The sequence below is a fragment of the Ciconia boyciana genome, chromosome 1, assembly GCF_034638445.1.
Source record: "Ciconia boyciana chromosome 1, ASM3463844v1, whole genome shotgun sequence".
Classification (NCBI taxonomy): Eukaryota; Metazoa; Chordata; class Aves; order Ciconiiformes; family Ciconiidae; genus Ciconia; species Ciconia boyciana.
In genome coordinates, this window is record NC_132934.1 from 58,405,856 (window position 1) to 58,429,847 (window position 23,992).

Below are 23,992 nucleotides of genomic sequence, written 5' to 3' on the forward strand. Positions count from 1 at the left end.
CGGAGAGAAGAGAAAGCTGCTGTACGACCCAGACCAAGGGTGTCACACACTGTCCTCCAGCTTTGAGCCGCAGCCCCCTCAGCATGGCACACCACTCCAAACAGAACTTCCCTCTCCTTCCCTCCTACATCCCCCTCAAACCCATCCACCACAGAATGGCTCTAGAGCATGTAACTCCCAAACCAGAACAAGAAACGCTTTGTGCTCCGCACATGGCACCGCTTGGACACTTTGGATGCATCACTTTACGTCTTGCCCCCAAGTTGTGTTTCTGCAGCTCTGAAACACCCAGCACCCCAAGGTGAGACAGGAAGATGGGCAAGGTCACACATTAAACCCCATGAGCTTTCTGGAGTGGCCTTTAAGGCAGAGCAAGAGATCACCACAGCTGTTTTAGAGGTGAGGAAACCACACACACACTTTTATTATGTGACCAGGATTATTCACAGTTACTGCCCGAGAGCACCAAGCCTCAGCTCAGGATGGGACTCTGAGTCTAAGCACACGAGGCACTGGTGGCACATGGGATAACAGTATCCACTTCCCTGCCATTTACCTTCTTCAGAAGAGAAAGGGAGGTGCGAAAGGACCCCATTCCTCACTCCAAGTATGTGTGTCACAGCTCCCTCCAGAGGAACATGCTCTAGCAGAAATCATGTAGCTGCTCTCAGCGTTGAGATCAGAACTCCCTCCAAAGAATTTCTGTGTGTTTGCGTGCACACGCTCCAAGAAATGATGAGATACATCAGGCTAGTGCCGTTAGCTTTAGCATCTGGTGGCCATCAGCATTGCTCTGATGTTCCTCCATGAAGCCTCAGGCACTGGTTTACTCTTCCCCCTCCCATTTCTGGCACAGGGAATCTACGTACTTGCCCATTGCTGGGCTGCCAATTTTCTGGTGTGGGTTTTAGCCACACAGGCCTTTTCTTCCTTTGTCATTTCCTCACCAGTATACATGTAGCAAGGGAGGGGGCCTTGCTGCCAGAGGCAGAATAACCACCATCTCCTACAGATATTCGAAGACTGAGGCCAGCATGCTGCCTAGGCTCACTCTTCCTCAGAGGATTCACTCCCAGTTTTGCCACCAGCATTCCTCAACCCCAACCAAGCAAGGCATCCATGCTAAAAAACATATACTGAGGTCCCAAGAAGAAAGGAAATTAACTGCTACCAACTGCAGCAGCCCTGAGGTAAAGGGCAGCCTCTGCCGCTCCCATCCTGGAGAGGGCCACACACATACAGCAAGGGCATTAGGGCATTTCATACTCCTCTAAGCTATTGCAATTAAGATCGGCACATTTAGCAGACAATGGAATGAGCCATTCCTGCTCTGGCTGGCTCTGTGTTACCACAGAAATAGCTCCTAGCTATTCCATTTCCCAAGCACCAGTGGATTTCAATATCCTTTAAGCACCAGGAATCATCTCCCCTCTTTCCAGCTGGTACTGGCGTTAGCACAGTTGCTGTTATGCTTCAAGCAAGTCACAAATATTTTTCTCTTAGAAAAATGACTTCATCAAGATTTATTCACAAAGTTACCAACTTTCACCTGGCAAAGATACCAATCAAAAAGTACCCCTGCCTTCGGATGTGGCACTGGAGAAGAAACACATGAGACAAGATGACACCATGTCTCCATGGAGAAAGAATTTACTGCACAGCAGAAGTGTCAGGGCACCGATGCATGAGTGGAAGCAGAGCTCTTTGAAGTCTCATAAATTGCCTTGACGATGTGCCTGTTGCACTCAGCCCCAGGTCCTCTCCTTTGGTGAAGCCAAATATCAGCTCTGGAAGGGGAGGCCCAAGGACAGAAGGGTTATACCAGAGAATCTGACCCCCAGCAGAAGTTTTGAGAGACTCCATGGCACCCAGACACTTAGCTGGAGATCACTGCAGAAAGAAATGGGTAGACTATCTAGTCACCCTGGCTAGTGCTCAGGAGGAGAAAGGCTAAACTGGGCTCACTGCTGGTCAGAAAGCCAAGTAACTGAGGCCCTTGCCTACGATGAAGGGGCTCAGAAGAGCAGCAGGCCAGATGTGGAGCACTGTCACAACTGGCTGGTTCAAGCACTAGTTTCTCCGTTAATCTTGGTCGCGGCCCATTTTGCCTGTCAGCCTCCGTCGCTGAGTCTTAGTGGTTCGCCCTGTGCTGGATTTCTGGATTTTCTTGCGTGGGCCTTGCCCACGTTGGGGTCTCTTTCCTTTCGTCTTTTTCCGGCTGTGCATGTGCAGCGTGGCAGTAAGAGCAGAGATCCTGTGCAGGGCAGGAAGAGAGAAATGTTTGGGGACCAAAGTCTGCAGGAGCAAGGCAACACCACAGTAGTAGCAGAAGAGCCCTGTGTGGCCTAGCAGGAGTGAACACCAGCCGCAGCAAGCCCCAGGGGAACTCCACTGTGCTGGGCATCATCCTGAAAGGGCAGGACACCTGCAAGCCTACATGTGCAATAACAACCAAAATGAATTTTCTAAGCAGCGGGCTGGCCAGCCATCACAGAGTTAAGTAATTCTCCAAATCCCCAAAGCAGCTGTAAATCCTGGATACTGAAAAATGTGGAGAATGCCAAAGCTTTAGGGTCTTTTGACCTTCAGTCCTAGAGACAAACTCTGCACCCTTGCCTGCAATATCTGGAGAAGGACTAGGTAAACAGTTCAGGACAAAGCCCGCCCTGCACCACATCCTCCTCTTGCTGCTGCTGTCACCAGGGATCAATGCGATGGGAATGGAGCGTCGGAGGCAGGCTTGTGCTCTGCCAGTGCCCTCTGCTGGCTCCTGCCCACCGGCACCCAGGCAGCACAGCATCCCCTCCCTGCAACCACACCGCTGATCTGGGAATGCAAGATCCTCCTGATCAGCTTGCAGAGCCTAGCAGCAAAGAGCTGAATGAATTTATACATACTTTTCAGACAGGAAGGGGTTTCTGGACTTCTTGGGCATTGTTCTTACAGGCTTGTTCACCACCTCTTCCCCTTTCTCTTCTTCTGATCCATCACTTTTTCCCTTAAAAAGGAAGTAAAAAAATCCCTATAGACACATTCAAACAGGCAGTCTTACAATTCCAGTGTTTCTGCTGCCTTCTTGGTTTCATCCTGTTTTGTGAACCATCTAGTCATGGATGAAGTTTTTTTAATTCTCCACATCCCTTGCTGTCCAAATCTCAAGGTTTCTTATCGCAGCCCCTCAGAAAGGGACGCCCAGTGAGAAGTCCTATCGTAATCCACCCTAAGATCCAAAAAATTCAGCATGATCTTAATGGCCATGCAATTGAAGTCTAAACTATGAATTGCAGGTTTCAGCTTTTTTCTTAAATCACTATCAAAACCTCTTTAAGTGGATTTTCAGATTAGAAGATGACCTTACAAATGTAAAAGGTTAACACAGAAATTTCCCCAAAGAGCTCAAATCCAGCCATGAGTTATGAAGATCAAAAGGACCAAGTCAACTAGTGCCTGAAAGCCTCTGTGAAACAAATATGAGATCTCAGTTATGATATGTTTTGAGACTAAAAGCAACCACAACCAGAACTGAATGGTTTCCTTATTTGTGGTCCAAGCACAGGATCATGGAGAGAGAAATCTCACCTCATGCTAATAGTAATTTTTCCTGGACAGAACACAGGAAAGAGGTTGAGGACAGTCCACGCAAAGTCTGAAATCTTGCTGCTTGTGTTGTATCTGCTTTTAAAATACTACATTCTCCCCATCCAGCCCTGTGGCACCTTTCACTTACACAAGGTCAGCTGGGACTAGAAAGGATTCCAGGAAGGTTTGGAGTGAGCTGTTCACATAGGACGTTTCTTCTTCTTTAGAGGCCCAACATAACTTGTGGAGGAATGTGAAAGTTATGAGTTTCCCTTTTCATCCGTGCTCCCAGACAGCTGCATGTCTTTGGGCATATTCATGGAGCACCAGCCCTACCTAGCCAACCCCAAGAATGCTTACAGCTGATACAATCAGAGAATCAAGAAGAGGCTTTACCATAGGGGTGGTCAGCCCCAGCTGGCGTGCCCCTGAGAGGTCCAGGTCACTGATGGTGGTCACTGTTACAATGTGGTTTGGGTGGTCAATGTTCACAGACTCCGTCCGTGACGTCACCAAGTGCTCCAGTTCATCAGCCTCATCTGGGGAGACAAGAAATCCCGCACTGCAAAGTACCCAGCTTTTCACAAGGTATGGTCGCTCGTTCCTGCACTGCCACGCCGAGGGTGGGAGACCCAGCCTTTGCATGCATGGTTAGAAGGCAGAGGGGCTTGAACACTGGCACTACAAGCCTGAAAGGCAAGCTCCTTCTCCCAGCAGAAATGATCTGGTTAGCACCTTGGAGATGTCCTCCAGCACGTTCCTTTCTGTAAAACCCGCCAGGGACAGAGGGCCGAGGGGATCACCGCTCAGATGGCTACCCACCTTCCGAGGGGAACACACGAGGAGCCGACCCCGCAGGGTGATGTTCGAGCATCCCTGCTCCAGCTCCTATCGCCCAGCCACGGCTGTCAGACCGCGGGCGCCCACCTCCCGCCCCTCACGCAGCCGCTCCGCTGCCGGGGGCCCAGCACCCGCGACCGGCCAGCACGTACCGAGCGCCTCCTCCCTCTCGCTCAGCATCTTCAGGTACTCCTGGTGCCGCTGAGGGACGGAAATAGGTCACTGCGGAGCCTCTGCCGCTCCAGCCGCCCGCCTTCCGCCCGGGATGGCCGCATCCCCCTGCAAGCAGGGCAGAGGGAGCCCGAAGACCCCTCCTGCCCTGCGGCCCGGTCCCCGCGGCCTGCCCCGCTCCCAGCCCTCCATGGCGGGAAGAGGGACCCCCTTCTCAGCGCGGCCCGCGGAGGGCCGGGGTGTGTGCGTGGGGATACCTCCTCCTTCATCTTCCTCTGCTCCTCCTTCAGCTTCCGCTTGATCTCCTCCAGCGCCACCTTCCTCCGCTCTACCTTCCGCTTGTGGAAGCCGGTCAGGTACTCCCTGCCGCCGGGAACACAGAACCCCCCCGGCTTTTAGCGACCTCCTCACCGGGGGATGCCGCCTCGCCTCCCCCCCCCCCGCCCCGGGGCCCGCCCGGCCTCACCTCCGTCTCTCCTCGTCGAAAGTCACCACCAGCCGCCCCTCACGGCCCCCGGGACCCTTCTTCTTGCGGCCCATGGCGGTACCACGCTGCCGCCGCCCGCCCGCCCCTTCCGCCGCCGCCCGGCCGTGAGGGGCGGCCCTCTGCCCCGCCCGCCATTTTGTGCTGCCCGCGCCGCGCCGGGTGGAGGGGCTCGGGTGGCTGGTTTCTTCATGAGGGCCCAAGCGGGAGGCTCTTGTCGGCTGAGCTGCTCTTGGGCTGAGAGCGGAGCGGCCCAAGGGTATGGGGGAGCCCCGAACATCACCGGCCGTGGGCTGTGGGGTGAGTGGGAGGGTGGGCGTGCCAGGGCCACTGCCTTGGCTGTGGGGTGGCTTGAAGGAGCAGAGTGGGGCCGGCATCGGGTCCTCTTGTCCCACCGGTGTGTGGGACCTGAGTGTGTCCCCTCACCCGCTCCTGGTGCACTTTTTTTCCCGAAGCTGGGGTCAGGAGAGAGAAGCTGCTGTTATGGACCTTGCCGGTGTCTGCTGCTAGCCCTGGCATCCAGCCTGGGGTGGGCAGGGGGCTCCTTCAGGCTTGGGTGCCTCCAGCTCTCGCTCTTCAGCTCCCTCCTGGCAAAAGGCTCTTACGGCGCTGCCATGTGCAGCCAGCGTAGCAGCTGATCTCTTGCCCTGAGACCCGCTCTGCCGCTCCTCCGAGTATTTTACATTTGCATCTCTTTAATAAAGGTCATTCTTCCAAATACTTAACATTTCATTTCTTCAATAAAGGTCTGAGAGTTTTATTTCAAGCTATCGTTGTTGCTTGGTGTCAGTGGTACCTGTGCTGCTCTTAGCTGGGGGAAGCAAGTGCGGGGACAGGTCTCGGTTCTGACGCTGAGTCTCCAAGGTGCAGGACTTCGCTGAACAGCCATGGTTTCTGGAGCTGATGGTGGAGAGAGGTACCAGCATGAGTAGGTGGGGACATCAGGACTGCCGTGTTTGTGGCTGCTGGCTTGAGTGACTTCAGCTGAACTCTTGAACCTTTCTTGCCCTGCAGTCCTTGCCCTAAAAATGGGTGTAATGCTTGCGTGGTGGCCAGCTGACTTTGGTGGAAGCTCCTGAAGCACTGCAGGGGCAGCCAAAGCCAGCCCCCCAGCCCACAGAGCGTGACGAGTCCTGACACGGCCCGGTGGCTGCTTGTCCAGGGCCGCCTTGCCTTTATCAGCTCTCTCGCTGCTTGTGCTCTTTTCCTGGCCTGTCCTTTCACCAGCAGAAATGCGGAAAAACCAGTTCTGTGGTTAATTGTTGCACTTCCCTCCACGCCCATGGGGCAGGTCTCCTCCTCCTCCTCACTCAGTCTGGGTGCACTTCAGCCTCCAGCCTCTTCGTCCCTGCCTGTGCTCAGCCAGCTCAGGTGTGCCGTCAGGCATCCACACTCCTTCCATTAACCTTACCTTCTCCTGCCTTCCCCTTTTTCCTCCATCTGCAAGAGCTTCTGGCTCTCTGGTGGCTCCTTCTCCCTTGGGCAACCCAGCGGGTTAGCCCACAGGTGGAGAAGGCACAGGCAGCTGCCCTTGTGGCCCTGCCCTGCCCAGAGGGATAGCATTTGGACATGATGGCTGGAGGCAACGAGAGGAGCATGAAGGCCCTGAAGGAAGTGTGGAGAAGAGTGGAAAACTCTTTGTGCGCAGACTGTGGGAAGCCAGGTGAGTCCCCGAGGGCTGCTGGAGGACGAGTCAGAAGCAGGGAGCTGGGGCTGGTCTCTAGCAGCAGTTTGGTGCTGCCTATCTGACTGCACGGGAGCCTGGGGCAGAGAGGGAGGAGAGGCATTGCTCTGTCTGGATATTCGCTTCCTCTCCCTGGAGGTGAGTTGGCAAGGGAGGAGGAAGGAGATGCTGCCGCAGTGCTGGTCGGAAGAAGGATGGGGACACGGTAGCGCCAGATGGGCAGGGGCTGTATAGCTGCAGCGCTGTGGGTTGTAGTCATGTCAGATCTCAAATACTAATCAAGGTCATGCCCAGTCAGGACCTGACAGGAAAGCTCCTGGTGAAATCCGAACTGCTCCAGAAAGAAAGCATGATTCAGGAGGGCATTGTCTCCTCCGTGACTCAGCTATGAACTGACAACCTGCCACAGGCGCCTCGGAGATTTCTTTTACTGAAGGGCTTGCCCTCTCGAAAGGGTATCCAGTTTGAGGTCCTACAGGTGCTGCTAAAAACACCCGTCGTACTCCTCCCAAAAGGGGCACATAGAGTGTACCACCCAAGCCAAATTAAGACCAGGCTAATTAGTACTATTTTACCTTCTCCCTGGAGAATTTTGGATTCAAGGCCTCTTTCCACTTCCAGAGCTAAATACCGCTGGGGCTTTGTTGTGTCACACTGAACAGCTCTTGGAGTCTTTTCCCAGAGGTGGTTTCAGTTTCATCTTGGGTGACCCGTTATGCAAAGGGAGTTCGCAGAGCACTTCAGAGTTTTTCAAGGTTCAGGTCAACAGAGATTCAGATGAAGTGGTTGAAGCAGGGGGAAAGAGGGACTAATAGCCATGCTTTTTCCTGCTTGTACCTTGGGTGTTAATTACTCAGCTCAGATGAAACTGTGCTCACCCAGCTCTCTGTTTCTCCGGATTATGTTCTCAGTTAAGGCATAGCTTCCAGGGGAATTTACCGCTTCTAGTCATACCTTTTTTTATACCCTCAGATCCTGACTGGGCATCCTCTACCTTGGGTGTCTTTATATGCCTCAGCTGCTCAGGAATTCACCGCAACATCCCTAGCATCAGCAAAGTCAAATCCCTGAAGATGGACCAATGGGACGATGCACAGGTGCAGGTGAGATCTTTATCCACACTAGTGTGTCAGGTGGGTTGGGTCTAGGCCATACACTAACATGTCCTGGGAAAATCAGCCCTTTGGCCTCACAGAGTTGGAGATTTAATCTGATATGTAGTCCCTTTGCTACTCATGCTTGGATACTTAAGTGAGAATAACTCCCCATAACCCACTGGGAGAGGGATGATGCACTTGCCTTATGTGTCTCCCCATATCCTGTTACTTTATGGCAAATGGAGAGCTCTTGCAATGTGTCTTGTAAAGGCTCAGGGTCTCTGTTGCTCCAGATGACTCATTTCCCACTCGCCAGCACCATCCAGCCTCAATGTCTCCTCAGTTTCAGCAGTCCGAGGGGAAAATCTTGGGCAATTCCGTGCTCTGAGAAGAGTTTCCAGATATAATGTGATCTCTTGAGAAAAATGGCATTTATGCGAACTTGACTTCTCCCCATTACACCCCCTCAACCCATTAATCTTCAGGGGACTGAAGAAATTTTCCAGAGATCCAAAGAAAATAATCTGTATCTCGCTGCCCTTTGGAGAGGAGCGAAGAGGTTTGGAATGTCCTCCCAGACGGCATTGCAGAGCTGTCATTGAACTCGGTCTCCCCGGAGATGTGGGGAATGGCAGCAAATCCACTGAATGTGTGTGCACCCAGCCCCACAGAAGTGACATTCATGGCATTCTGTTGATTCAGGTGCAATCAGTGTAACTTTTGAGACTAGACAAGACCTTTGACACCCACCTTTCTGTAGCCAGACTTTGCCGGGATGTTGCAATGGACAGGAAAGAGAACGGTCCATTAGAGCTCAATGTGCATCTAGCTCTGTAGTGGGTCAGGAAAGAAAAAGCCCAATATGAGTCTGCATCAAAGGGAAGGCACTAACTGTTTGTCTAACTCTGCAGTTTCTGGCCAAGCATGGGAATGCTGTGACTAAAGCCATGTACGAAGCTCACATCCCTATTTACTATTACCAGCCAACGTACAATGACTGCCAGTAAGTTGCTGCATACAGAAGAAAAGAGGGAAGGGCAGTTCTGGGTTCCTCTAGTTCGTTTCTCAGCTACCTGTCACTCTCTCCCCAGAGTGCTGAGAGAACAGTGGATACGGGCCAAATATGAACGCAAGGAGTTCACCGAGCCGGGAAAACAGCTGCCATATTCTGATGGTAAGAGCAGAGCACAGCATCAAAATATCCTGCCTGTTGCCTTCGCTGGAAGCTTTTGAGCATCATGAAGAAAAAGGTCATAGTGTCTCAAATACCACACGTACTGCTGAGAACCCAGCTGGTACTTACAGGGCATTGTTTTGGGGGAGTTTAATGGTGGGCAGCGTAGGTTAGCACTGCCATGGGTTGCTTCCAAGCTTGGTATTACTAGCTGGCATTTTTCAAAGGCATTTGCTGTCCTGGTGGAGCCAGACCTCTGCAGTAAGGAATTGCTGTCCTGCTGCATGCCACCCCCTCCAACCACAGCAGTTGTCTTTGAAATGTCACTGCCAGTGCTGTGGCACAAGGTGCTGGAGCCCAAGGGCCTGCAGAGTTAAGTGGGAAGAGTTCTGGTCCCACGCCAAGGTCTGTGTGGGCCAGGACTCTGGTGTTGACTGGAGACATGGCTCTCGTGCTGTCAGAGGCAGTAGCGGGAGCCAGACTAGGAGATGGGAAGCATCTGGAGATGTCTTTTGGTGACCATTTGTCTGGGCTGCAAACCGAGGAACACCACCATCTTCAGCTGTAAGTCAGAGGTGAGACCTCTCCTTCTCAGGTTGTTTGTTCTCAGCAATAGTCCATCAAGTGCTTTATCCCAGAGGTGTGGCTGGGACCCCAGGCTGCATGGCAGCTCTCTGATGTCTACTGTGCCTGGGGGGGGAATGCTCTTAAAAGTGGCCTTTCTGCTTCTAGGGGTAAAGGAAGGCATCCTCTGGAAGCGAGGCCGAGACAACGGGCAGTTCCTACCCCGCAAGTTCCTCTTGTCTGAGAGAGAGGGATGTCTGAAGTATTTCACCAAGCAGGATGTGAGTATGGTGGTCAAATCCCACCTCAGTGCATACTCCACCCAGGGCAGTGGGGTCATGGAGACGTTTCTATTTCCTACGCATGTTTCTGAGGTTGCCCTGCTCATCCCAGGCCAGGGATGATAACAGAAACATGTCACTGAGGAGAAGGGTCCCCTTCCTACTGTCAGGGTGACATTTTCCCCACGTCCTCCCTTTGTGCTTCCCTACACCCTTCCCTCACTGCTGATAGAAGGGCTGATCTTTCACTTCACCCCTATCCTTTTGCCTGGCTGTGTAATCCTGCACCATCCCTGGAAACAGCCTCACCCCACTGACCCAAGTCGGCAAAAACCTGTTGTTTGGTTTGTTTTGAGGAGGGCTACTCTTCTGCAAGTTCATCTCCCTGAAATGAATGGGGCAAGTGCTAGTATACTGGGAGGGAATAGCTTGGGGTAGGGAGGAGCAGGAGTGGGGTCTTTCCTTTTGGGGTCAGTTAGCCTTTAGACTGGCTCAGCTGTAAAGTCAGATGCACTCTTAGTGTCTCACTAGCAGTTCCATAGGAGGTACAGCTCAAATCTAAATTGGAGGGGCTGGGCCACTGTTTGGGCTTGAGCACGCCACACAGCGAAGGGAGTGTGTGCTACAACAGTTTTGTTGGGAAGGGGCAGTTACTACCTTTTAACACCCTCTGACCCTGCCTTACACCACTAAGTCAGCTCAGGTCTCTTTCCCACGAGGATTGCTCATGCATGACCAATGCCATTCTGTTCTCAGGCCAAAGAACCCAAAATCAATGTTAAAATAGATGTCATCAATGCTACATTCCAGCCAGTGAAGATTGGGAACCCCAATGGCCTGCAGATCACCTATGTCAAAGACAACAAGACCCGGAATATATTTGTCTACCATGAAAGCGGAAAGGTATCTTGTTTTAGCATCAAACACTGCAAAGCAATTGAGGTGATTTGAGAAGCTGCTGGTATTAAATAGTCTGAAGCATGGGTAGGGTGGGGTGCGCGTGTGAGTTGCTGTAGGTAACCGGGTGGGTGTTCTGGCTCTGTCTTTGTCTGTGAGAGAGTTTTGCTGCTGGGAGCAGGGCAGGAGCACTGGCTGAGTTGGTTTGTGTGGGAGGAGCTGCTGTAGAAGATGTGCAGATGTGCTGCCTGTGTATGCGGGGAATGGGGCAGCTGTGCTGGCTGTGTGTGTGTGGAGATGCTGTAGGTGCTGGGGAGGGGGAGCTGGCTGTGTTTGTAGTTAACATAGAATTGTGTGCAGCTGGGTGAGTTTAGATGGCTCACTGTTGCTCTGGCTAAGCTTTCTGTCCTGTCCTTTTCCGTTCTCAGGAGGTAGTGGACTGGTTCAATGCAATTCGCTGTGTGCAGTTCCATTATCTGAAGGTAGCATTTCCCATTGCCAGCGATAATGAGGTAAGGCAGCACTAGAGAGCAGTGCTGAGTCTCCTGCTGGTACTCGGTTATGTGATAAAAGAGCCCATTAGTTACTATTAGATCCCCAGGTACAGAAATGGAAATTGCAGTGTTTAGATAGAGGCATGAGAAAGTGTGTGTAAAAGGGCCTGTGATGGCCAGAGAACAACTGCTCTCTGCTGGTTTTGGGCACTTTGGAGACAGAAGTGACTCCTGGCTAGGCACTTCTGCAAACATGAATCTAAAAGGCGGTTGAATTTGGGGGAATAGAAGGAAAGGTGGGGGGTGAAAGTGAATAGCAAAGAAACGTGGCTAAGTGAATGTTACTCTTGCCTTTTTGTCAGATTAAAAATCGTCTGACAAGAAACTTCCTGAAGGAGGGATACATGGAGAAGACTGGTCCCAAGGTGAGCTGCTGTGGGAGAAAAAATTCTATCAGGGACTTGTCAGAGAGCCACTGACCTTCCCTACTTCAGTGTTTTTCTCCTGCTGTTTCCCCATTCCCCCCTGACTCTTTAAACACCTGTGGGAACAGTTTGTGTGCACCAAGGAAGGGGAAAATAAAAGGAAGGGGAAGGACACATGAAAGTAGATGAAGCCAGAGTCCCTGCTTTCTCCCAGAACACCAGATCTCTCTGCATGTGTCTGTGTGTGCATGACCTTACAGGTATCTAGATTTCTCCTGTCTCAACTCTGGGGTCCTTCACAGAAGTCCAAGAGTTGGGGACAGCAGTTGGGACTGAAAAAACTGATACTGATCCCCACTCTCAGCTCAGAAAGGGTGAGGAGGAGTTTGCTGTTAAGGCAGGGGCTTGGTTCAAGTGGTTGGGATGAATTTTGGGTATCCATTTGCACTGTTCGCAGCAGAGGGCACTGTCCCCTTACATATGTCACCTCTTCCCTTCACAGCAGAGAGAGGCTTTTAAGAAGCGCTGGTTCACGCTGGATCACCGCAGGCTCATGTACTTCAAGGACCCTTTGGTGAGGGGGAGATCTGACCTCTGGCAGCTGCAGGCAACAGTGCTGAGGGCAGGGTCAAAGTGCACCCAGAGTCTTTGCTCTGCAGTAAGGGAGGCTTGCAGGTTCCCCAGCTGCTCTGAATGGACTCTAGGTCTTCCCCTTTCCCTCCCACTTAGCTCATCCCATGCTTTCTGTGTTTGTTTCACTGCCTGCAGACAATGAGAACAGGGAGGGCAGTGGTGTAAAGGTGGTGATGGGGAGGAGAGTGACATGGGGGGTGACATGGAGAGACAGGAGCAGCAGTTCCTCTCTCAGACCTCTCAAGATCTACGCTCTTAAATTTTCCTTTCCACCGCTGCCTTTGAGCATAGCTTCCCTGCTCTTCTGAATCCCCTGACCACCTTCAGATCTTTTTGCTGCTACATCCTAGTCCTCACCTACTCTCCTCCTGTCCTTAGGTGCACTGCTATTATTCCCTGGTTCTTCTGGGATTCCGTAAATCCCTCTCTTTCCCTCCTGATGTGCAGGATGCATTTGCTAAGGGTGAGGTATTTGTGGGCAGCAGAGAGAATGGCTATAGCGTCCAGAAGGGATTGCCTTCGGGGACACAGGGCAACTTCTCTTGGCACTATGGCCTCACCATTGTCACCCCCGACCGGGAATACCTCTTCACCTGTGAGACAGAGACTGACCAGCTGGACTGGATTGCAGCCTTCACTAGAGTCATCAACCAGGCCATGACACCACAGGAGTATGCAAGTAAGTGCCTGGATGCTGATTCCTTCCCCTCCTGCCACTCTGGTTCAGGGTATTGCCCTAATGCACCACCTTTTTCCTTCACTACAGTTGAAGCCTACTTCAAGTTTAAATCCTAGGAGGCCGTGGGAGAACCTCGCTATGACTTGACTCTACGTGGTCCTGTTGGGTAGGCTGTCAGGAGAGGAGAGGACAATCAACATCAGAGAAACACAGTGCTCTTGAAGCACTCTTTGAAGCACTTTTTTTCCCCATAGATGGTCCACTTTGTTCTGGGAGCCAAATTAAGCTGCTTCCTTTCAAGTGCAAGATTTTGTGAGTCTGAGTCCTCAGTGCAACCTGTCACTGTTAAATTGCTGTGATTGACTGGATGCTGGCAGGCCTTGCCTGTCAGTCGGGCCTTGTAAACTTGGCACTTGCTGTGTTGGACATGGGACCTAGCATCACTCCTGCATGAAACTGCAGACAGCTGCCTGGCTGGAGCTACACACACCAGTGGGTTTCAGGGGCTGCTGGATGAGGAGAGACTGTTCTTTTACAAGAAATGGCTTCTCAGCTGGTGACAGAGATGTGAAACATCTAGATATTTGATCAGTTGGAGCTGTAGTTGAGAAAGGTCACTTAAAAGATGTAATCTAATGGCCAGATTTGGGGTCTGTTTCCTCCTGCCGTGTATGGGCTTGAAAGCTTCTTCAGACCACATTTGTGTAGAGACCTTTCTCCAATTCCTACAGAGAAGATTAAGAGATCCGCTCAAAACCAATGTGTGTGTATACATGTGTGTATGTGGATAATGTGTGTGTGTGTGCACATAACAAAAAGTGGTGGGAGGTGGAATACTGCCTTAGGGAAGATACTGTGAGGGATCTGAACTTCAATGCCATTGAAGTTCAGCTATCAGATTTGAGTCTTTGGTCAAACCGATGGAGAGAGGTTGGGTCCTGCAGAGAGCAGCTTATGGCGTGTCTTATACAGAGTTCAGACTCTCTGTTGTCTTTACTAGAGCCTAGGGGTTGATGGCTGAAGATACTAGTACATGGATCTCTGCTCCCTCATTCTCTGTATGTCAAAGGCCTGGCACTTTCATTCTGCCCTATACATTACATATGTATATATTGTATATCACGTATACATATAATTTTATGCAGTAGTATAACAAGGAAGTCTGTATGTTCATGTCCTTCTAGTAACAGTTAGCCCTAACCACTAAATCAACCCATGATTCATATCTTAAAGATCATCTCTTAAAGTTCTCTTGGGAGAGCTGCGTTTCACATGCTGGAAGGACCAGCTGAGTTCTGCTGATGACTGTACTATCTGATGTGTCTGCAGTTTTATGCAGGCAGTATGAGAGTAGGCATCTCGTGTGTTAAGGGGAGCTAACTGGAATTAATGAGGCAACCAGTATTTTAATTAGCTCCTAAAGAAATGAATAAAAAATTCCCACTGTAATTTATTTTAACTTCCTAAATGAGCTGAGCTGCTAACTGCTAAGGCATGAGGTAATTTCTTGAAAAAAAGCACAGATATTCAGAGCAAGGAGTCATGGCTATTCATTGCATTTCCCGGGGCACGTGGACTGTGAATCTTCCCATCAGAGCCAAATGGGCAAAGTCATAGTCCCCCTCTGCTTCTCTGAGGACACCTCTCTGTGCTGAGACCACCACAACCAGTTGGGAGCATCAACTTCCTAGATGAGAAGCAGCATCGCTCATCCTGCTGCCATGGCACAATGGAGCATTCCACCCAAAAGTATATTTTCACTGCAGTTCGCTGATCTTTCCCAGTTAGGAGCATGACTGTCCTAAAACCCGAAAGCTATGGCAAAGCTTGTGTTCCAAAATGAAGTGCCTTTTGGTTCTGATTGATAACATGAAAATGGGGCAGTCCATTAAAAAAAGGCTCAAGGCCCATCCAAACAACCTGCACATTCAGTTCTCCTCTGGGAAGAGGAGTAGAGAGAGTGACCCAGACATGCCAAGAGCTGACAGAGATAACCCAGAGGGAGGCCTCTCAAGATGCCTCCACCAATGCCCTATGTGCTATACGCCTGCTCCAGTGGCACAGTCATGCTGAAGCTGTTGCTGTGGCATGCAGCACATTGCTCGGGAAGGTGCTTGGATTCTACTGCAGTGAGGGCAGTACTGATGGGATGCTTCCTTCTGTTTGCTGCTGAGTTATTGCTGCTGGAGATGAGTGGAGACATTTGACTCAGCCACAACAAAGCTAATGCACTGATGATGCAAAAGAGTGCAGCTGGAGTGTCCTGAAAACCCCTGTGAATTAACAGCAGAGCACGTTTAGTAATGGCGCATCTGTCTTTGCTCTGCAAATTCTGTCCCACCATGCCTGTTCCCTGGGACGAATGAGGCTCAGATGTGGGCGAAGAAAGAGCAGGGTAGTGTTGGGTGCAGAAGTGTGAGAGCATAGGTGTTATGCAGTGATGCCCTGCTGGAAGGCAATGGTGTCTACCTAACAGGCTTCTGCTCCCTGCTCTGAGGTGAGGCAGCAGGACCTGGGGGTTCGAGGGGAGGAGAGGGAAAGCTTAGAGAAGGAGGATGGTCTTTGGGGAGAGGATGGTCTTTGGGAAAGAGTGAGTCTAAAATATCCAGCCCTTTGAGTCTCTAGGAGCTTGCTGCTGACTGGAGGACAAGGGTGGAACAGGGCCAGGTCATGGAAAATGTGAGATGTCCTACCATCTGGTGGGTTTGCTTGCAAACTAGGGGCTACATCCATTGTCTCCACCTCAAGGGGTCCTGAGGTCCTTGGAAGGGAGTGGGGGACAGGCCCTCTCAGCCCAGCTTGGCTAAGGGCCAAGGAGAGCAGTGTGGCAGCTCCCTGCCTATTGCACTTTCAGGGCTGGTCCTTGTTTCCTTTCTAAAGCCACAATGCGATGCTTTTCTCCACTGCCACATTAGGGAGTCTTGGCTTTCAGCTATATCCTCTTTCAAATGAGGAAAACTGTGCAAGGGGAAATGAGAAAAAGAAAGGGAAAAAAGAACAAGAAGGAAGAGGGAACTGGAGGAAGGCACTGGGGAAGAAGGAGCATGTCTGCAAGAAAGAGGAGGAAGCCAGCACAGCTCCTCAGCTAGTGGCTAAGAGCCCGGTATAAACTGTGACTGCGTTCACACCGGTGTGTGAAGCTGTGAGTCAGACACATTCCTCCATGCAGTGGGCAAGGCAAGTCTCCAGGGGCTGGTTCGGGGTGGGGGGGCAGAGCCCACCTCTCCAGAGTTTCTCTGAGCTGAGAGGACACAGACCTGGGAGAAAGAGAAATCCACTTGTCCACTGAGTCTGCTGGTTTCTGTGGGCCCAGCGAAAGCTGGAGAAGCAACAAGCGAGGAGCTAGTGAAGACCAGAGACATTTCCTCCTGGCTGGAAGAGGTTATTTTGCACCTATCGCTCTTGAAGGGGAGGGTGGTGTCCCCTTCTCAGCCCTTTGGTGGTTAAGGAAAACTACCGGACGGACCTTGCGATGGACAAGATCAGCAAAATGGACTGGGTGGCTGGAGGTGAGGAATAGACTTCTCTGGAGTACCCTATGTCTGCTGAACTCTCACCATTCTTCCCTCTCGTGTTAAGGCTAGACGTGTCCCATACAGCAAGGGGTGAAGGCAGAGGGAAGGAACAGGTCTCTGACAGCCTGACTTGCTCTTGCTTGCCCTACCCAAAGATGTCTTGTGATCCTTCCCCCATCAGCACAAGACCTGGAGAGGATCCCGAGGGTGGCAGCTTCTTGGAGGAAAGCAGCGGCAGGGGTGATGGCAGTAGTGTCCTGGGAGGGGACAGCCCGGTCACGGGGCCACTGGGTGCAGTGCTGCTGGTCATGTGCCTCACTGGGATGGCGGGGAACATCTACACGGTGGTGGTGGCCTCTGGCAGGGTGGCGGGCCGCTCAGCGGGCTCCTTGGGGGTCTATGTGATCAATCTCGCCCTGGCTGACCTCCTGTACCTCTCCACCATCCCCTTTGTGGTCTGCACCTACTTCGCCCATGACTGGTTCTTCGGAGACGTGGGCTGCAGGCTTTTGCTCGGTCTGGACCTCCTCACCATGCATGCCAGCATCTTCCTCCTGACCGCCATGAGCCTGGAGAGGTACTGGGCAGTGGCCAGGCCGCTGCGGGCCAGGCAGGCTGGCAACACTTACCGCAAGCTGGCCAGCGCCGTCCTCTGGCTCCTCTCGCTCCTGCTTACAGCCCCCATGATGGCGATGACCCAGCTGCGGGAGGGGGACGGCCCCCACAAGCGCATCTGCGTCCCCACCTGGACTCCGGTGGCCTTCCGGCTCTACCTGACGGTGCTCTTTGCCACCAGCGTCCTGGTGCCCGGCATGGTGCTGGGCGTCGTCTACGCCCGCCTGGTCCGGGCATACCGGTCCTCCGCCTGGGGCCCAGGGCTGCCAGCGGCTGGCCGGGCCCCTGCCCGGCGGCTCTTCTCCAGGATCTCCACCATCGTGGTGGCCTACTGGGCCTGCTTCCTCCCCTTCTGGGCCTGGCAGCTGGCCGGGCTGTACCGGGGTGAGGGGCTGGGCATTGGCCCCACTGCCCAAGCCTACCTCAACTTCGGCGTCACCTGCCTGGCCTACGGTAACAGCTGTGTAAACCCCTTCCTCTACACCCTGCTCGCCAGCAGCTACCGCCGGCGCCCCGGCTGCAGCGGGATGAGGACGGCACAGCCCCTGGCACCCTCCCGGGAGGCCGCAGAGGGCTCACTGGGAGGCCATGGCATCCCCCCGGCTTTCAGGGAGTCATCAGGGTCTGTGGGGGAAAGCGAGGGGTGAGCAGCACCCCAGGTTGGGAACATCTCCCAGCCTTTGGCTGGGGTTGAGTTAAGAAATAAAAGTGCATCACCTTCCATGCTGGCGTGCAGTGTCTTCCATCGTTGTCATTGCGGTGCCTTCTCTTCATGCCTTCCCCTTTGCAAGGCTGCTCACGCTCCTCAGCGAGGGGGAGGATGCTTGTCTCGGGGATCCTGACTCCATCCTCAGGTCCTTCAGCCCTCACATGCCGGCTTCCACCTTGCGCAAGGCCGGGGAGTGGGTGGAAGGGAGCAGTCAACCTCGATATGCCTAAATTATACCACCAAGGAGCCCTTGCCACCCCTCACGTCCTCACTAGCAACGGGCTGAGCCACAACAAAGTTAGGACAACAGTGAGTCACAGATTTCACAGGACCAGTGAGTCACTTCACTTCAAGAAACAGCCACGCTAGCAGGAGACCTGAATAAGGTTCATCCTCTTGTGGTAAAGCTCACACTCAGATATCTTCCCCCACCCTCCACAAAAAAAAATATCTTTGAAGAGTCTTTCTAAAAAAAGACTCCCACGTGCAGTTAAGAGACATTGTGAGATTTCCCTGAAGTACAGCTCAGAGAGGTCAGCACATCTGCTCAGCTTTCAAGATCAGACCAGCAGAGGAAGCTGCAAGGAGAGAGCTCCACTACATGTCCATCATCACAGCTCATGGAGGGGGCCCTCACCAGCATGATGTCCTTGCCGTGGTTGAGGAAATACCCAGCTCTCCGGCCTACCAAATGTACCCCAGTCTGCCAAACTGTGTCAACACCACTGCATAAACTGGGCCAGGTCTCTTGCCTTGAGGCCATCTAGCCTAGCATGGCTCACTTCCATACAGCTAAACTCTCTTCTCATGTCCAGAAAGGATGGCCTCATCCATATCACACCACGGGAAGAGTCCCCAAGCTATGCTGTCCCCCTGCCATGCCTATGCACAGGGTGGCAATGTTAGATGTCATATTTACTATTATAGATGTAGCCCTAAAGAGCAGGATGTGATAATTCAGAGCAGACTGGCTTTGGGCAACACAGGGCTTCAAGAGAGATCCATCTGCAAAGCCTCGGGTTGCTTGTACACCCTAAGTGTTCTTGCCTCCCAGCTCAAAAGCCCATCTTGAGCCCTTGTCTCTGACTTGCCTCTCTCTTCCTCCTCAGCCCCCCAGTTCCTAGCAGCCAAGCCTCCCCCTTCATGGGTACCTGAGACACAGGACCTGGCAGAGCCTCATGAATTATGGAGCAAGAACAGGAGGTGCTGCTGCCATAGGAGCAAGTTCCTGTGCTCCAGCTGCTCTGCAGCTGCTTAATGAGAGGAATCAGCCTGGCCAGGCCTGCAAGGGAGTCCTTGTAGGACATCAGTTTGTTTGTGCTTTGTGTTGCTCATGGCCAAGCCTGGAAGTGAGGACCCAAACATTGGGTCCTTCCATCCCAGGCCTACCTGGTAACTGCTGTGCACTGTGGAAAGGGCAGCTCCCACCTTTCCTGTGCCCACTAGGCACAGCCTGCCCAACACCAGTAGTCATTGCTGCCAGCTGGCAGAGCCCCTGAGGCAGCTGCTTGAGTAACAACCCACAGGCCAGTGAGAACTATGCTGTAACAGCAAACACACCTCATCATCTTCAGTGTCCTCAGAGGCTGGCCTCAGATTAGACTGAGAAGTGCTCAGGCTCATTTGAGCTAATAGGAGTGAAGGGGTAACAAAAGCATAGCAGACACATCCTTAGCATCTCACACCCCAGCTCTGGATGGGCCAGGCAAGGCACACAAGGCAGAATAAAACCAATCCCCTGCAGGTTGCAGCTCTCATGTGCCACACAAGCTATGGCCCAACAGTATTCATGCTTCCGCAGTTATTGGAAGAAAGGACTTAGATGATGAGCCCACTGCATGCTCCACCACACCCAGCAAGGCATCCTTTTCTACTGCTGTCCCCATGCAGCAGCAAGCAGCACCAAGACAACACAGGAAAGCTGCATCTGAGTAGGACCAGCCTCTACAGGGTGCAGGCCAAACTTAACACCACTGAGGCCTTTCCCCTCACTCTATGCCCCTCTAGGTTTACCTAGCACAGCAACTCAGGGCTGTCTGAGGCCACCCAGGGATGCCCCATTTAGGAAGATACAGATTTCATCAACCCACTTTGCTCAGGTAGGGTAAAGGTGTTAGTCTAGACCTCAAGAGTGGGTGACTTTGCCTAAGGAACCCTTTCACTCTCCTCTCCAGCCTCAATGTTTCTTCCTGAGACTCTCCTTGGGCTTTTCACCTTCTGCTTTCCCAGGCTTTTGCCCCTCACTCTCCATCCATGACTTTAAGGGCCAAGGCTGGCACAATGCTACCCACATATGGTACTCCAGCAAAGTTGGCTACCCTTCTCCCCCCACCCAGCAAGGTGACCAACCCATGCGGACTTGCAGTATGAAACAGATTAGATGAGACTAGGTAGACCAAAACTTTTATTTATTGATTGCTTTTTCTGTATCTTTGAGACAGAGGTGTCAGAGGAAGTTATTCCCAGCTGATGGACTGGACTGTGAAGTCCCCTTGTGTATCAAAGTAGTCAAAGACAGAGATACCAAGCCGGTTAGGGAATGTGAACTGGTGGCCTGGCAGGTGGACTGTCAGGTCATTTTGGTTGACGATGAAAGTGATCTGCAAGACAAATAGAAAAGTCAAAGAAAGCTTCTACCAAGATACCCTCAAGCCTTTCCCTTCCACTGCATTGCTGTGCCACCCTCTGCTTTGCAGGGTGAATACGTTCAGCAGCATAACCTGCTCTTCAATAGCAGGAGTGTTATTCTGGTCTCCCAAGAGATGCCTGTTCCCTGCTCAGTTCAATAGTAACATCCCTTTGAGCTAGCTGGAGCTTGCACATTTGATCCCCACCCTCCATCACTGCTCAGAGCCCTGGATGGTGGCACTGGCCAAGCAGGAGAAGCCAGCCACCTCCTGTACAGACAGTCCTGAGACAGCCCCTGCAGCTGGGTGCCCTGTGTCTAACACCCTCCCTTCACCAGGGTGGGTACAGAGAGTGCATCCCAGGCCTCACCTCCGCTGCACCCCCCTTCTGGAAAGGGAAGACAGTCTCCCTGTGCTCTGCACCCCACTCTTCCACCTTCTTTGAGTTGCACACAATGGTGTTCACATCACCATGAGCATCAAAACGGGGGTTGAAGTGAAGCCCGAGGTTGGAAGCATCCTTCCCCAGATTCATCACAAAGCTGCAGAGAAAGACATCAATACTGTTTTAATCAAACACAGTAGCATATTGCTCATTACCATGAACATCTCTGGGTCTATTGCTTCAAGCCCAGCTGAGGGTAACCAAAGAGAAACCCTTTGCTAAACTGCATAGCTTCCCTAAAAAGATAGTGCTGTGTCAGTAAGGGGTACCCTCCTCTGCTGGGGTGATGGGCCCCACAGTGCCATCCCTGGGAGAGACACCACTTAGTTTCCACAAAGCTTTTAACAACAGAAAGGTTCAGCACTTGGCCCTGCACAGGGAGTTACCCTGCACCCAAACCAGCTCCCAAGGAGTCAGTTGCTTTTCACAGATTTCCTTTAAGCCCCAAACAGTTAGCTGGTACTGCACCCTGCCTGACAGCCACTGCCTTCTCCCCACCCCACAGGCAGACGAAATAATTACCATGTCATTAGCTATCCCAAAGCATCTGCAATGGCAGTGGGAGGAAGCAGCTTCCTAGCCCAGTGTCCACCTTGCCTCCAGGCCTCTTACCCAGATAAGAGGGGAGGCATATTATTTGGCAAGAGAAAGCCCAGGAGGCTTCACTCTGACACTAGCAAACTTCAAAGGCACTGGGAAGAGCTAGGACATGTTTCCTGGAACACCACTAGTGCTGGTACAGCAGCTACAGGCTCCACCTTACCCACTGAGAGGCCCCACCAGCCACAGACCTGCACAAGGGCTGGGGGCTGCTGCAGAGGCTTCCCTGGGGGCCCCAGGCACCCTGATCCCTGCAGAGTTAGGAGCACATTTCTTCTTACTCCCACCTGCCCACTAACCACCCATCCCCCTAGCACCTGGCAGGCATCTCCACTGGTGCAAGGGTGCAAGCAAACTTCAACGGCCCGAGACCCCCCGCTGCAACATGCAGCCTTTCCATTTGCACCATTAGCTGGAGCTGTGGCTCAGAGCATCCAAGACCTCCCAGTTGCTTGGGCTATAATCTCCTCCTGCCCAGTGAAGCAAGGCACTGTAATGGTGTCCCTGCTCCTGGGCCATCTTTGTGCAGGGGAGAGGATGTGGCTGTGGGGATGGCCTCAACCCAAATCTCAGTATAGACACAGCTTCCCTCTCCTTTACACTGCACTAGAGAGGATGTGGTCACTGCCAGTGCATGCAGCTGGAGCTTCACATCTGCTTTGGCTTAGCCCCTTGGCACTAGCATGTGTCTGCAATGTGTATTAGGCAATGACTCACTGGGAAGCACTGCTGGTGTTAACCCCTTCCAAAGTTGCTCCTCTCCCACCCAAGGGATTCCTGCTGCTCCCCACCAGCAGAAGACAACTCAGTGTGGTGCCTTGGCCACACCTGGGCAGCACAGCACAACTTACCTCTTGGCACTTGGTGCAATTTTCCCCTTGACAATGAGGCGCTGGCCAGGCTTAAGACCCAAGTTGGTGCATACTGGTCCCTGGGGAACATGGAGGCAGAGATGTTAGCTCAGTACCTGCTGGCTCACTTGCTCTGACTTGGCAGCTCTTCCTGCTGCCTTGCAAGACAGTGCATTGCTTTGGACTGCTGGAGAGACAGGGAAGCTCCCTTCCCCTAGGGCATTGAACCAGGGACATCTCGGAGAAGTTACTCTAGTCACACGGGACATGTGCCTGATTTCCCAACCTTTCTCCCCCTTTCTCATCAACATATCTGTATTTCATAGCAGTGAAGCATAAAGTACCTGCAAGCTCCCATCACAGCCATGTGCCTTGTGGGTCTTTGCATCATCCCACACAAGCTTGGCTGTGCAGGAATGGAGCCTCCACTCCCTTCCCCTGGCTTGGATTTGAACTTCAAGCCTTGCCTGGGTCCAGGGGCTCAGACACTTTGCTCCCCAGCTCCCAAGGGCTTGGTGGTTTGTTTTTTTTTCCCCCTGTATGTTCAGCATCTGCAAGATCATTCTCCTCTTCCATGCACACACCTTTCCCCACCTTCTCTCTAGGAGAACTAAAATACCCTGGTAAACCCATACATACTCATTTTCTATCACACCAGAGGCAAGGCCCCAAAACCACTAAGAATCTTTCCCCCATCCCACTTCAATAAGCCTGCACTTGGGACACTCCCTGATTAATCATCCTCAGTCTAATGAAAGATAAATTAATCAAAGAAGTGCAGTCACTCTTCTGACACAAGCATCTCCCTGGCTGTCCCTGACACTCACAGAAGGACACTTCTGCATAGCACATTTCCTTACAAGAAAGGGAGAGAGAGTGATTCAGTGACGCATGAAAACTTCAGCCAGGAAGCAACCAGCAAGGCTGCCCAGAAGAGATGCTCAGAGAGCAGCCAACGTTACTGCAGCTGCTTCCCCAGAGCAGAGCTGCTGTAAAACAGGTTAGCCCAGCTTGGGAGCCAACCCCACAAGGACCCCCCACATACCTCCCCAAAAGGATCCTGCAGGGGAAAAAAAAAAAACAAACACACTCCTGCCAGCACAAGAAATAGCAGCCACCTCTCTGTAATGGATGCAGCAGGGATCCATCCACCCCAGCAGCAGGCACCCAGCTCTAGCAGACCCTCTGACACAGGGGCTGATGAGCAGATGGAGGAGGATAATCCAAGCACCCTCACGACAAGCCAACACATTCCCCACAGTCCCCCTCCATGAAGCACCACCTCCAGCAAAGCTGCCCCCGCAGCCACCCCATCCCTTTCCCCACTCACGCAAGACATGGTGCTGCTCTGCAGGCTAATGCTCCTCTCCGCCGAGGTGCAACAGTCCCAAGCAAGTTGCTGTGGTGGCCCCACCCTTGTCTTTAAATAGATGGAGAGCTGAGTTGTCCCAGCCCTTCTCCACCCCACCCGCCAATCAGGCCGAGGAAGGGGTGGGAGGGGTTGGTTTTGGGGGGAGGGAGGGCCTGTCGGGCAGAGCTGCCTCCTCCCACCCTCACCCAGGCTCCAGGATGCTAAACCCGGCCCTTCCAAGCAGGCTGCCGGCCGCTCCAGGAGGAGATCCAGCTGT

General features: G+C 52.5%; 4 protein-coding genes across 4 annotated transcripts; 2 read left to right on the plus strand and 2 right to left on the minus strand.

The window, feature by feature from the left end:
- Positions 1-444: 444 nt before the first annotated feature.
- On the minus strand, positions 445-5,211 carry NOL12 (nucleolar protein 12). Its single transcript, XM_072869589.1, has 6 exons — positions 5,057-5,211; positions 4,848-4,953; positions 4,572-4,620; positions 3,976-4,118; positions 2,898-2,998; positions 445-2,254 (listed from the first exon to the last, which is right to left on the minus strand). Exons 1-6 carry the CDS (start codon positions 5,128-5,130, stop codon positions 2,083-2,085), a joined length of 645 nt encoding a protein of 214 aa, XP_072725690.1. The 5' UTR covers positions 5,131-5,211; the 3' UTR covers positions 445-2,082.
- A 1,388-nt stretch (positions 5,212-6,599) lies between these two features.
- LOC140644404 (arf-GAP with dual PH domain-containing protein 1-like) lies at positions 6,600-13,517 on the plus strand. The gene is made up of 11 exons (XM_072847265.1): positions 6,600-6,737; positions 7,731-7,861; positions 8,767-8,858; positions 8,947-9,029; positions 9,762-9,874; positions 10,631-10,777; positions 11,200-11,283; positions 11,628-11,690; positions 12,193-12,264; positions 12,771-13,002; positions 13,090-13,517. The coding sequence occupies exons 1-11, from the start codon at positions 6,644-6,646 to the stop codon at positions 13,116-13,118; spliced, it is 1,140 nt and encodes a 379-aa protein (XP_072703366.1). The 5' UTR covers positions 6,600-6,643; the 3' UTR covers positions 13,119-13,517.
- A 3,023-nt stretch (positions 13,518-16,540) lies between these two features.
- LOC140644479 (urotensin-2 receptor-like) lies at positions 16,541-17,779 on the plus strand. Its single transcript, XM_072847390.1, has one exon. The coding sequence runs from the start codon at positions 16,541-16,543 to the stop codon at positions 17,777-17,779; it is 1,239 nt and encodes a 412-aa protein (XP_072703491.1).
- Positions 17,780-20,232: 2,453 nt separating this feature from the next.
- Positions 20,233-23,838, minus strand: LGALS1 (galectin 1). The gene is made up of 4 exons (XM_072847522.1): positions 23,695-23,838; positions 22,365-22,444; positions 20,839-21,010; positions 20,233-20,441 (listed from the first exon to the last, which is right to left on the minus strand). The coding sequence occupies exons 1-4, from the start codon at positions 23,701-23,703 to the stop codon at positions 20,298-20,300; spliced, it is 405 nt and encodes a 134-aa protein (XP_072703623.1). The 5' UTR covers positions 23,704-23,838; the 3' UTR covers positions 20,233-20,297.
- Positions 23,839-23,992: the final 154 nt, after the last annotated feature.